This window comes from Nicotiana tomentosiformis, chromosome 6, assembly GCF_000390325.3.
Source record: "Nicotiana tomentosiformis chromosome 6, ASM39032v3, whole genome shotgun sequence".
Classification (NCBI taxonomy): domain Eukaryota; kingdom Viridiplantae; phylum Streptophyta; class Magnoliopsida; order Solanales; family Solanaceae; genus Nicotiana; species Nicotiana tomentosiformis.
In genome coordinates this window covers 30,479,728-30,493,168 of record NC_090817.1, presented here as the reverse complement: position 1 = coordinate 30,493,168, position 13,441 = coordinate 30,479,728, and the positions used below count along the sequence as shown (strand labels likewise).

General features: G+C 36.8%; 1 protein-coding gene across 1 annotated transcript; it reads right to left on the bottom strand.

The window, feature by feature from the left end:
* Positions 1–336: 336 nt before the first annotated feature.
* Positions 337–2,061, bottom strand: LOC104097288 (uncharacterized). Its single transcript, XM_070178396.1, has 4 exons — positions 1,822–2,061; positions 1,483–1,686; positions 1,178–1,419; positions 337–859 (listed from the first exon to the last, which is right to left on the bottom strand). Exons 1-4 carry the CDS (start codon positions 2,059–2,061, stop codon positions 337–339), a joined length of 1,209 nt encoding a protein of 402 aa, XP_070034497.1.
* Positions 2,062–13,441: the final 11,380 nt, after the last annotated feature.

Here is a 13,441-nt window from a genome sequence, read left to right as displayed (position 1 = left end):
ATTTATCTCCACCACAGAAATCATGGCCAGGTCCTCGTAATGACGAGGCAACTAAATGGCTTGATATACATTGAAGACTGCTTCTTCATTGTCCACCCTCAGTATCATCTTACCTTCTCGGACTTTGATAATTGCATCTCCAGTGGCCAAGAGTGGTCGTCCCAAGATGATAGGAATTAACTTATCAGCCTCGTAGTCTAGGATGATAAAATCTGCAGGGAAAATAAACTTCCCAATTTGCAGAAAGACGTCCTCAATTACCCCCCCAGGATAAACATAAGATCTATCAGCTAACTGTAGCATCACCATGGTGGGTCTCGGAGCTCTTATGCCCAATTATTTGAACACTGACAACGGCATCAGATTGATACTTGCATCCAAATCACACAAGGATCTACCCACATCAATTTCACCAATCCTCACAGGGATGGTAAAACTACCCGGATCCTTAAGCTTTTGTGGAAGCTTATGTTGAATCCTGTAAGTGTACTCCTCAGTAAGTGCGACGGACTCAAACTCAGTTAACCTCCTTTTATTTGCCACTATATCCTTAATATATTTTGCATATTTTGGGAACTCACGGAGCATGTCCACCAAAGGGATGTTCAATTGTATCTGCTTCAGCATATCTAGAAATTTGTGAAATATGTGGTCATCATTCTTCTTTCTCAATCTTTGAGGAAAAGAGGGTGGCACCCTCTCTGATATTTGCTCAGACTTTGTTTTGTTTCTCTCATCTACCTCTACAGGTTTTGGCACTCTTTCTTCTTTGAGCCCAGACTGCTCCTTTTTCTTCTTAGGCACTTCTACCAACTCTCTCCCATTTCTCAAGTCACCGCATCGACTTGAGGATTTTTCTCTGTATCAATTGGGAGAGTTCCAGCAGGTCTAATATTCTGATTGTTAGTCATTTTCCCAAACTGCCTCTCTAGATTTCTGAACTATGTGCGCAATTGTTGATTCTCAGCCATAACTTTTTGATTGTCTAGCAAGAGCTTTTTCATCATGTCAGTCAAACTCTCTTATGCTTGTTGTGGGGGTTTAGGTGGCTGATTATAATTAGCTTGAGTCCTGATATTCTAATTTCCATCCCAAGAGAAGTTAGGGTGATTCCTCCAGTTCGGATTGTGTGTTACCATATTAAGCATTTTGATTCATCGGCCCTCTAGCTTATTGCCCCACATAGTAGATGAATTCAGGATTCACGGGGCATATGTCACTTGTGTGACCTTCACTACATAACTCGCAGCAAGTAGATATATGTTGCACATGTTGCATCTGTTGTGCTTGGTGCATTGCCATTTTATTCATCTGATTTGCTAATCTCGCTATATCTTCCCTCATGGCTAAGAAATCATCAAGCTCGATCACACCTACTGCCTTTTGTTTAAGTGATCTCCGTGGTTCCCCATCTCCTTGCTAATTATTATCATTAGCAGTGAAATTGTTTAGCAGGATCAAGATATCACTATAGGGTCTTGCCATGCAACTATCCCCACATGCTGAGTCAAGATTCATCTTTGATGCCTCGTCTAACCCATCAATGAAAGTGTGACCCAACACCTCATCAGTCTGACAATGATGTGGGCAGTCTCTGAGTAGCTTCTTGTATCTTTCCCAAGCTTGTCGAAGAGTCTCGCCATCTCGTTGTTGAAACCCAAGAATCTGGCTCCTTAGCGGCTTTGTCTTGTTAGTGGGAAAAAACTTGATTAAGAATTTCCTTGCTAGATCATCCCAATTATGGATTGAGTTCGCGGGCTCTTTTTACAACCATTCCTTAGCTTCCCCCAGCAGTGAAAAGGGAAACAGTGTCAGCCTGACATAGTCCTTGGAAACATTCGGATAATTGTAAGTGTCTGTAATTTCCAGGATGTTCTGAATGTGCCTCTGTGGGTCTTCATGAGATAGACCCACATATTGCCCTGTGGATTGAATCAGCTGTACCATGTACTGTTTGTGTTTAAAGTGACCCATGAAATCAGGCTTCACAATTGCCTGAGTCATGTTAGCCAGATTGGGCCTTGCAACTTCTATCACCGGATGCTCTTCATTAACTTCCATCTCTATAGGCTATGGTTGAACTACGATGTCTAACTCTCTTTTAATTCTAGTTCTAGCTTTGACTTCCCTACTCACTCTGTGAAGTGTTCGTTTGATTTCAGGATCAAGAGGAAGGAGATTGTTTGTGCTTTTACTCCTCCGCATTCAAGAAAAGAGCCTGCGTTATCACAAATAAACCAAACTAAAAATTAAAACTTGAACAAATAACGAATAAAAACTGAACTTAAATAAACAATCAACAACTAAGTCCCCGACAACAACGCCAAAAACTTGTTGGTTCCCCAAGTACACGCAATTATACGTGGCCGTCAAGTAATAAAGTGACTCAAAAGTTGGATGTCGAACCCACGAAGACATAGATCAATCGTTAACTAAGAAAACTAAAATCTATTAATTGTCCAAGATAATCAAGAGTGATATTTTTCTATTAATCTACTATTGCGGAAATTAAACAAGTAACAACTAATTTATCAAGAGTGCAAATGTGTATGATAAGATTTTAATTAAGAGGAGATAAAAATTCCAGGGTTGTGGTCTGTTTATCAATCCTATTAAGTTCAATAATCATACTTGTTAAATCCAGATTATCTATGGTTGCTAATTAACCAGATTGTTTATATGAATAGCATGTTCTGACAATACTACTCGCATGTCCATAATATATCAATCCTATATTCCTATGGTATTGAGTCTATCATGAACGAATATAATACGGTATTTAACTAAGCAAGACCGTTAGATATATTCCTATCCTAACCGCGAAATCTTTCCCCGAGCCATGGGTTCAGAAACAAGCTCTCTTTAATTCTACTCTAATCTAAACACGGCTTTCCCAAGAATAGCATAGATAGTATGGTGAATTGATTGCTACAACAATTCACAAGTTAAAACTTAGAATTAAAGAAACAACCACAAGATGATAATCCAAATCAACAAAGATGTACTTAATAAACGTTAATAATCATGTCAACCACAACCCTAGAAACTAGAGTACTTAGCCACTCATGTTTGTAGTAACAACTTTCCAAGTATTTTGCATAAACAAATTACAAAGAAAAGTTGAAGGAATGAAGAACTCGATGATTTTCTCCTCCAAAGAATGTTCCCAACGTCTTCTCTCTTCCCAAAAGAGTCTCCTTAGGTCTAAGGTATGTCAAAAGTTAAGAAAATAATGATTTTACATGTATTTATACCAAGTAGGGTTAGGCCAAGACGAAATCTCCCTTTCCTAGCCGAAATAGGAAAACTTGCAAACTTAATGCTTTTCATGCGTCGCCCAGTGCGTCGTATTGTGCGTCGCACTAATATATTTTCCTGCCAGACCACAAAAAACCCAGTCTCTGAAATTTGGATATTTCTGACAAAACTTTGCACTAATGCGTCGCACAGTGCCTCGCACTAATGCATTTCTTCAGCAGTTGCTTATTCATTGAATTTTGACGTCCAGAATTGATCCTCGACCCCCGAACACGATCCCAGCTTAATCCCTTGGGCTTTTACTCAGACTTCAAAGCTCCAAATAGCTCGAATTCATTCCAAAACATCTACATAGCTTAGAATCACTCCTACAAGGCATAAAACACGCAATTAGTACAAAACAGTAGCGATTAAAGCTCAAACACAATAAACGTGCATTAAATTAGAGTACGATAAGCGACTAAAATACACAATTATAGCCTACCATCATATTTAATAGTTAATAAAATGCCTACTTTCTATATTTAAGATTTTAAATATCAAGGAAGGTTTATAAATTCATTTCCTAATAGTTAGAACTCATGGGATGGTAATCGGAAGCCGTGAGTTCGAGTTATTCGACTTGTAGTGGACTGTTATGTGGGTTGTTTCATGTTGTTCTTGGGCTATCTATTTTGCTACTATTTAATGGAGTTTTGGAGGAAAAATGGTGTGGAGAAACACCACATAATGGCGAAATGGTGGATTAGTCATTCTTTGTAATATTTTCGGGGTGTTTGACACTACTATAGTTATTGTTTTGGGAATGAAGTGATTGGGGGTGTGTTAGGCTGTTGTAAGCTAATTATAACATGGATTTCGACTTGAATTCACTGTAGGAGGTAATTATATTGTGTTCTTGCATGTTCTTAAGATTATCTTGATGTTGATTAAGTTAAATGCATGGGCTAGACATGAACTAGTGAATAAAGTTGTTAATTGAGGATAGTTGGAGTTATGGATTGTTTCCTTTGTTATAAATATATGGTATAAGGCTGGAATCATTGATGAATGACTTAATTATCATGTTAATGATACTGCTAAATTAAATTAAGAAGTCTATAAGGGGTGATATGGGATATACAAGTTTCAATCGGAGCTTGCCACTCGTCGTGAAGTAGTTGTGACTTGTTGTTGTTATATGGTGTCTTGTTATTGATAATTATGTGTTGTTGAATTGATCTGGTCATTGTATTTGGTATATGGTATTGGAGGAGGCTCTTGTTACAGGGAAGATACTGCCCAAATTTACATAAGCGAGCTTCTAGTTTAAGTTGCGGACTTAGCCTTTACTCAAGACTGATTTTGAATCTCTTTATGCTTTGGTAGATTAAGTTGAGTTGTTTGAAGAATTGCTTGGAAAGTATTAAGGACTCAATGGTGTTAAGGTATGTTAAGGCTATTCCTTCTTTCCTTTTGGCATGTTGCATATGATATAACGAAATGAGCAAACACACAACTTTCACAAATGACTCTATTCTTAGAAGTACTAGGGCTGCCTATGTTCTTGATTCCCCATATGTCCTATTGTTATATCGTTTGTTCATGGGTCTCAGAAAATACGTAAGTTGATAAAGTTTATTTCATGATATTAACCGAAGGCATATTGATCTCATGACATTCCGAGAGATCTTATTGACTTACTTTATTATGCATTGCATTCATTTATACATGTATATTGACCCATGACCAAATGAAGTTATATACGTGTATAGTATATGTATATGGGGTATGGGGAAAGGTTATGGCGTTATATATGCACTACCATCTGATCAGCTAGTCTACATTGATGATTTCACCCACAATGGCCGAGATGATATGATGGGATGCCCTCAGAGGCTTAATGATATTATGTACGCACATACCTATGCATGATGTGACATTTATACGCATATGCATGACATTATAAATGATTCATGATTCATAGAGCTATTCATACTTATAGGTTGAGTTCTTTACTCCATGTTTCTTTCATGTCTTTTATATACTGCTTTCATGCCTTACATACTCGGTACTTTATTTGTACTGACATCCCTTTGCCTGGGGACATTGCGTTTCATGCCCGCAGGTCCCGATAGACAGGCTGAGAGTCCTCCTAGTAGGCTATCAGCTCAGCGGAAGGTGTTGGTGCACTCCACTTGCTCCGGAGGTGCCTATTTATCAGTATGATTTAGACATGTATTAATTGGTATGGTAGGACCTTGTCCTGACCTTTATGATGTTTATGTACTATTAGAGGCTTGTAGATAAATGTCATGTTTATGGATACTTGTATGGCCTTGTCGGCCTATGTTTTTAGTGTACAAATGATCATATCGGCCTTATAGTCCCGTATGTCACATGTATAAGTTTCTATATCTTATTGGGTCGTCCTATGTCTAGTATTTCCTTATGTTTTATTTTGGTTATCTCATGACGTCACTTCTGGCCCATTTATCCATGATGGTATGATAAGAAAGATATGTTACGTTGGTGCTCGGTGAGGTAAGGCACTGGGTGCCCGTCGCGGCCCATCGGTTTGGGTCGTGAAAAAAGTGGTATTAGAGCAGTTCTGTCCTAGGGAGTCTACAAGCCATGTCTAGTAGAGTCTTGTTTATGGGTGTGTTGTGCACCACACTTATAAGCAGGAGGCTACAAGGCATTTAGGACTGCCACTCTTTCTTGTTACTCTAGATCATATGGTAGAGCTGAATTGTAAGAATTCAAACTCCTAAATTCTATGTTATTTGTAATACAACGATATTTACATCCAGAAAGACAGTTGGTAAGAGATTGAATATGGCTATGGAAGAGTTGAATAAGAGGAACTCGATTTTGCATCATGCTTATGATGAGTAAATGTAAGGTCTTCAGCAGATCATACATGTACTAAGATGTGTAAGTTTCTTGATAAGGAACCCTATGGCATGAATATCTATCCACCCCTATGGTAAAATAAACGAGAGAATCAGAAGGTAGATACAAGTTTCAACAAGTAAAAGAAGCAAGGTGAAGAAGGATACGAGGTACCCAGTTAGTGAAGATTATCAGTATTTACAATTCAGGCAGAGAAATATAAGCATTCTGAGTTACTTTCAACAGTAACAAAGATATATACAATTGACCACACCTATCCCAATTATGCCCTATGGGAGCTAACATATATAATTTAAGAGAAGGATGGGATATCAGGATCCAGATGAGGTTAGAGTAACCCAAAATTGTGGATGGATTGTTATCATTAGCTCACATTTCTGAAGGATATTGCAAAGGTGGTGATAGTTCTCCTTGTGAGACACCCAGATAATGCACTCTAGAGTAGTACAGTCAGATATGAATACTAGAATGTTCAGAAATTTCAGAATATAGGCAGTGGAATCCTAGAAGGGATAAATATTTACCTTAGTATGACTCCCGTCTCTAGAAAAAAAAGGAGAGAGAATGTTAGGCATCTCGAAGAGCCAGTGAGATGAAGCAAGGGGAGCTATAAGTGAAAGAATGATTTGTTGAAGTTTTCAGAATAAAGTGATAAACATAAATATTAGAGGGAGAATAGGAAGAAAGTCAATGAAGTATTATGAGTAAGATGTGATAAATGGATGATAACGGTAAATCAAAATATGATAGGATTATAGATTCTATAGTCAAGTGAAGGAAAAGACAAGAGGTGACATGCCTTGAGACAATAAAAGAGTTTAAGCCATAAAGTCATGTCCCCATTTTGAGAAATGAGTTGGTGACTCGTACGTGATTACCAGAAGGAAAAGTTAGACCCCAGGATTAATAGAAATTAGTATGGGCTAGTGAATAAGATAAATTAGACATGAATTCGGGACCAAAGGATTTGATAATAGTCGACATCGTGAGAATTTCAGAGATCGCGTTCTGGCGATAATAGAATAGACAACAGCAGAATAACCTTTAAGGGTCATTCAAGAAGACGCTTCCCTAAAGCAAGCACTGTGAGCAGAGTTAAGCTTAGGGACTAAGTGAGCCAGTTACACTAGGTGTTACCCTCATGCATAAAAAAATAAAATTCAGTTATCCTTGGTACAGAAGGGTTACCGCAAGATGAGTAAGATGTCAGTGAAGATGTGAACAGATGCCAAAGATGATGAGGCAAAAGGAATGAGATTGCATTTATTCAGATCCCACAGATATGTTACGACTCCAGAACATTATGCAAGAACGACACCGGGGAGAGGAAGTAAGGGTTCCCTACCGGGATGTTATTGAAGAATAAGTGTGAATAAACACTTGATACATAAGGAGCCAATGCGAGAGGTAAGTTCAAACAAAGGACATATCCCAAGGGAGATTACGCAAAATATGGATATGAGAATAGACCAACGAGTAGTTAGTAGTTGATTCACGAAGAGTCTAGTTATAGCTAGACAAGAAGATACAGACAATTCAACAGATTGTGCAAGATAAACATAGTGAAACCCAACATAGGGAATTCAGTCTCGCAAATATGATGACTTCGTAATCCTTGAGAAATATTCAAATAAGAATTGGGGTAGTTAAAGGTACCATATAAGTGTTACGAAAATAAAAGACGGCGCCATTGAGAAGACAGTCAAAATTTTTAGTTCAGAAGCAACCCTACAAGCACAGGGGCACAGAGGTAAGTAACTAAGGATAATTATAGGCGAGTAAGAACATCAAAAATTCATTCAGGTATACGATGTAATAAGCTCGCAGCTTTACAGGAGTCAAAGGGTCTCCCTTAAGTGCTACAAAGAAAGACTAACTGAAGAAATAAAGAAGAAGGCTTCAACTTAAGCATAGTGACATAAAGAAGAAATGGTCTTGTAACGACAGTCTCACTACAACATTATATGTACTTCATAAGAAAGTGGCACCTATCGTGGCTAATGAACGGGAAGAAGAAAAAAATCAAAAGGTAATATTTGAGATCATATAGTTACAGGAAATTCTAGTATTCGTGGGCAATGAGATAAGCCATGTATTCATACAACAAGTGGCAGAACGACCAGGAAAAGTAATTGCTTATGTTTAAAGGCAAATGAGAAGGCACGAAAGGAAATCTATGGTGCTAGCAAGTTAAAGAAATGTTGCGAGTAGTATAAATAAATACGTGTAGGTCGCAAGATAAAGTATGGTAGAGTGACAAGATTTTAGGTAGATGGGAGTAAGGATAAGAAAAGGTGAGTGAGAAGGTGGCAAGAATATGTAAGGCCTCGGGATTAAGCCCATCAAAATAAGAGAGCTGATGGTTTCCGCAAGTTATAAAAAGCTCAGTATAGATTGAATTAACTCGGAGGAATCTAAGACTAGGAGCATTTAGAAGAGATGGAATGCTTCCCTGGTACTAGAATAAGGGTGTAATTGCGATAAATAAGAGGATGACGTTTAGTCCTTTGATTGAGTAATGATTTTGAGAAAAAAAGATTTCATGAATTACACTTGATTAGAAACCACATGATAAAACACGTTGGGATGCTATGAAATATGGTTATTGAAGTATAGTATTGTCCCTAGGTGGATCAGGAAAATCACTTCAAATGTTCCCCGATGAGACGTGAGCCCTAGTGACAAGGTATTACGTAAGAGGTTTCAAGTTATCAGTGGTAGATTATAGATCAATATTTAGGTGATTCAACAATAGAGGGGTAGAGGTTCCAAAGTATGAGATCAGATTAGACTGTCATTATTAAGATGAATGGTAATTAGGAAGCAATAAAGGGCTTAGATTTATACATATACGATAAGTAGCGAGAGAGTAACCTTGAGTTAGGTAGCAGACCTCAGTAACAATAAACCGGAGTAAGAGTTATGGTATAGTATGGAGGAAAAAAGAGAGAAGAGTCGCATAGGCATTTACAAGGTCAGTGTCGTACATGCTACATGATAGAAGGTAGCAACAATTACGAGATTGAAAGGATTCCGACTACAAGTCATGGTGTGAGGAAGAGGCCTAAAGGGGGGAATGCCCTGGCCTTTGAATTTATTCACAGAACAATTGCCTAGATGTCAAGGACAGTATTAATGTATTCATAAAATCTATAGGTTATGAGACTGATAGGCGCATCAGTCAACATTCGAGGAGTAATGTTCCAAAGGGGGGAATGATGTTACACCCCATATTTTCGTATGTGAGAGTACATCATAAGTCAATTAACGTAAGCTCAGAAATGAGATCGTCTTTTAAAGTACATAAAGTAAGTTAATAATGTTACCTTGGAGGTTACAAATCTTTAAGATCATGGATAACAACTACCAAGAGGGTTGAAAGGCTTATGAGCTAAGCAAATTGAAGAAAATAAGTTTCGTCGAATGTCGACAAGTTGGGAATGTTATAACATGTACTTTTGGGGTGATACTAGGGTTCTTAACATGATAAGGAGGTTATATTATGAGTTATTTTAGTCATATGATAGTCGTGTGTGACATTTTGAAGTCAAGCGAGTTTTGGAACAAAAGTTGGCAAAGGTCATCACAAGTTACATTCATAATGTGCTGAATATTAGGTCAAATGTAGCAGAGCTTTTCTCCTAATATACTTTTAATTACAAGATGATCCACATATAAAATTGAAGATATAAGATTCTAGTTTCTAATGCATTAAACCGTTCATCGATACATCATCGTAGCAGAGAGATATTTGCCGTTTTGCGAGACTGTGTAGACTGCATATGTGACAAGTAGGTGGGTCACTAAAGCTTTTTGAGCAATACCTTTTGTATGCTATATGAGGTATTTTTGGGACATATTATATACCACATTAAAGTTCTTGGAATGTAGTTTCCAACTCTTTTAGCCGTTTGTTCATATGACATACGGATAAAAAGATATAAGCGTTGGAAGAAGGGCCAATGCTAGGGTGCCAAGTAGCACCTTTTGACTTTTTAAGAAAATGGATATTTATATCCCTTACGTCATCTCTTTCTTCCTTTTTCCAGAGACCACGACCAAATAAGACCCATAAACTTACCCGTAAACTTTCTACAAGAGTTTCAAAGAAGATTAACATTTCGGATACGAAATCAAGAAGCGATAACATTAGAACGATCCCTACGACGTAAGTATCGCTATATCGCCTCTCTTTTTCTTTGTAGTTTGTGTTTTGGAAGGTATTTAATAGTTAATAAAATTCCTACTTTCTGTATTTAATATTTTTAATATCAATGAAGGTTTATAAATTCGTTTCCTAATAGTTAGAGCTCACGGGACGGTAATCAAAAGCCGTGAGTTCGAGTTATTCGACTTGTAGTAGACTTTTTTGTGGGTTGTTTCGTGTTATTTTTGGGCTATCTATTTTTCTATTTTTTAATGGGGTTTTGGAGGAGAAATTATGTGGAGAAACACCACATAATGGCGAACTGGTGGATTAATCGTTCTTTGTAATATTTTCGGGGTGTTTGATACTACTATAGTTGTTGTTTTGGGAATGAAGTGATTGAGGCGTGTTGGGCTGTTGTAAGCTAATTATAACATGTATTTTGACTTAAATACACTGTATGAGGTAATTATATTATATTCTTTCATGTGCTTAAGGTTATCTTGATGTTGATTAAGTTAAATGGATGGGCTAGATGAACTAGTGAGTAAAGTTGCTAATTGAGGATAGTTGGAGTTGTAGATTATTTTCTTTGTTATAAATATATGGTATAAGGCTGGAATCATTTATTAATGACTTCATTATTATGTTAATGATACTATTAAGTTATATTAAGAAGTCTATAAGGGGTGCTATGGGGTATACATGCTTCAATCAGAACTTGCCGCTCGTCGTGAAGTAGTTGTGACTTGTTGTTGTATTATGGTGTCTTGTTATTGATAATTATGTGTTTATGGATTGATCTGGTCATTTTTGTTGATATATGGTATTTGAGGAAGCTCTTATTATAAGGGAGATGCTGCCCAAATTTACATAAGCGAGCTACTAATTTAAGTTGCGGACTTAGCCTTTACTCAACACTGATTTTGAATCTCTTTATGCTTTGGTAGATTGAGTTGAGTAGTTTGAGGAATTGCTTGGAAGGTATTAAGGTCTCAATGGAGTTAAGGTATGTTAAGGCTATCCCTTCTTTCCTTTTGGCATGACCCATATGATACAACGAAACGAGCAAACACACAACTTTCACAAATGACTCTATTCATAGAAGTACTAAGGGTGCCTATGTTTTTGATTCCCCATGTGTCCTATTGTTATATCGTCTGTTCATGGGTGTCAGAAAATACGTAAGTTGATAAAGTTTATTTCATGTTATTAACCGAAGGCATATTGATCTCATGATATTCCGGGAGATCTTATTGACTTACTTCATTATGCATTGCATTCATTTATATATGTATATTGACCCATGATCAAATGACGTTATATACGCATATAGTATATGTATATGGGGTATGGGGAAAGGTTATGGCGTTATATACGCACCACCACCTGATCAGCTAGTCTACATTGATGATTTCGCCCACAGTGGCCGAGATGATATGATGGGATGCTCTCAGAGGCTTAATGATATTATGTACGCACATACCTATGCATGATGTGATATTTATATGCATATGCATGACATTATAAATGTTTCATGATTCATATAGGTATTCATACTTACAGGTTGAGTTCTTTACTCCATGTTTCTTTCATGTCTTTTATATATTGCTTTCATGTCTTATATACTCGGTACTTTATTTGTACTGACGTTTCTTTGCCTGGGGACGCTGCATTTCATGCCCCCAGGTCCCGATAGACAGGTTGAGAGTCCTCTTAGTAGGCTATCAGCTCAGCGGAAGGTATTGGTGCACTCCACTTGCTCCGGAATTGTCTATTTGTCAGTATGATTTGGACATATATTAATTGGTATGGCGGGACTCTGTCCCGACCTTTATGATGCTTTTGTACTCTTAGAGGCTTGTAGGCAGATGTCATATTTATGGATACTTGTATGGCCTTATCGGCCTATATTTTGAGTGTACAAATGATCATGTCAGCCTTATAGGCCCGTATGTCACAAATATAAGTTTCTATATCATGTTGGGTCGTCCTATGTCTAGTATTCCCTTATGTTTTATTCTGGTTATCTCATGAAGTCACTTCTGACCCATTTACACATGATGGTATGATAGAAAAAATACATTACGTTGTTGCTCGGTTAAGTAAGGCACTGGGTGCCCGTCGCGGTCCATCGATTTGGATCGTGATAACTTTTCCTAATATTAGAAGCAAATAAAACTGTAAGTAAAAAATAAACCTTAAAAAGTTGGTTTTATAAGATCGAATTTAGCTTTGCAGTTGAATCGTATGATATGGGTGTTGCACTGCCTAAGATATGGGGTTCAGATTTGACCAACGACCTTTACTTCTTTCCTACAAACCCACCCCTCCTGCAAAACATTTTTTCAAAAGATCAGTTTTGAAGTTTATTGTGGCACAAGAGAAAAGGAAATTTACCTAGCTATACTACAATAGAAATTTATTTAGGTTCATACTTAATTATATTTTATAGTTATATTTACAATTTATGTACAAAATCATAAGAAAGAAGAAAATAGAAAATTTCTTAAATTTAGCATCTCATTTTCTCTCCTTCACCAATCCTCTCCTAAAAATTCGAATTTCATCTATTTTTTAAAAGATTTCACATCTCATTCTCTCTCCCTCATACTTATCATCGAAAATTCGTACTTTTCTCACAATGTAATCGAAAATGACAAAATTTTTGTTTCTAAAGTTGCAGTAACAAAGGTTCTCCAACAAACATCAATTAAAAAGTTTCGAAACTTTGAATTCGAAATTTACGAATTTGTGATTTGTTTGGATTGGGTGTTCTTGCAAATGATGGAGAATATACCTTATAGTTTATATCTCAATTTTGAGGGAGATTGGTTAAGTTTAGAGTTGGTTTTAAGTAAAATTTCAGATTGAAACTCGAAGAAAACGAAGTTGCAGGTATTGTATGAAAATATATCACAATTGTTATTGTATGTTACTTGTATCTGATACATTAATACCTAAAATAATATATGATACTTATAATATATTTTTATATCGGATTTTAAGTTAGAGTTGTGATTAAAACTTAAAATAGATGAAGATCACAATTTTTTAGAAATGTGTCGCAATTTGTATCACAAATGTATATGAATTGTGTTAGTATTGTATCATATAAGTCCGTTTACACACTCGTCACAT

Coding starts and splice junctions, on each gene's coding strand:
- LOC104097288 (XM_070178396.1), bottom strand. CDS start 2,061: ATGGAAGTTAATGAAGAGCATCCGGTGATAGAAGTTGCAAGGCCCAAT. Junction 1,420..1,482: donor CATGTGGGGATAGTTGCATG/GCAAGACCCTAT, acceptor GATAATAATTAG/CAAGGAGATGGGGAACCACG. Junction 860..1,177: donor GAATTCATCTACTATGTGGG/GCAATAAGCTAG, acceptor CAATTGATACAG/AGAAAAATCCTCAAGTCGAT.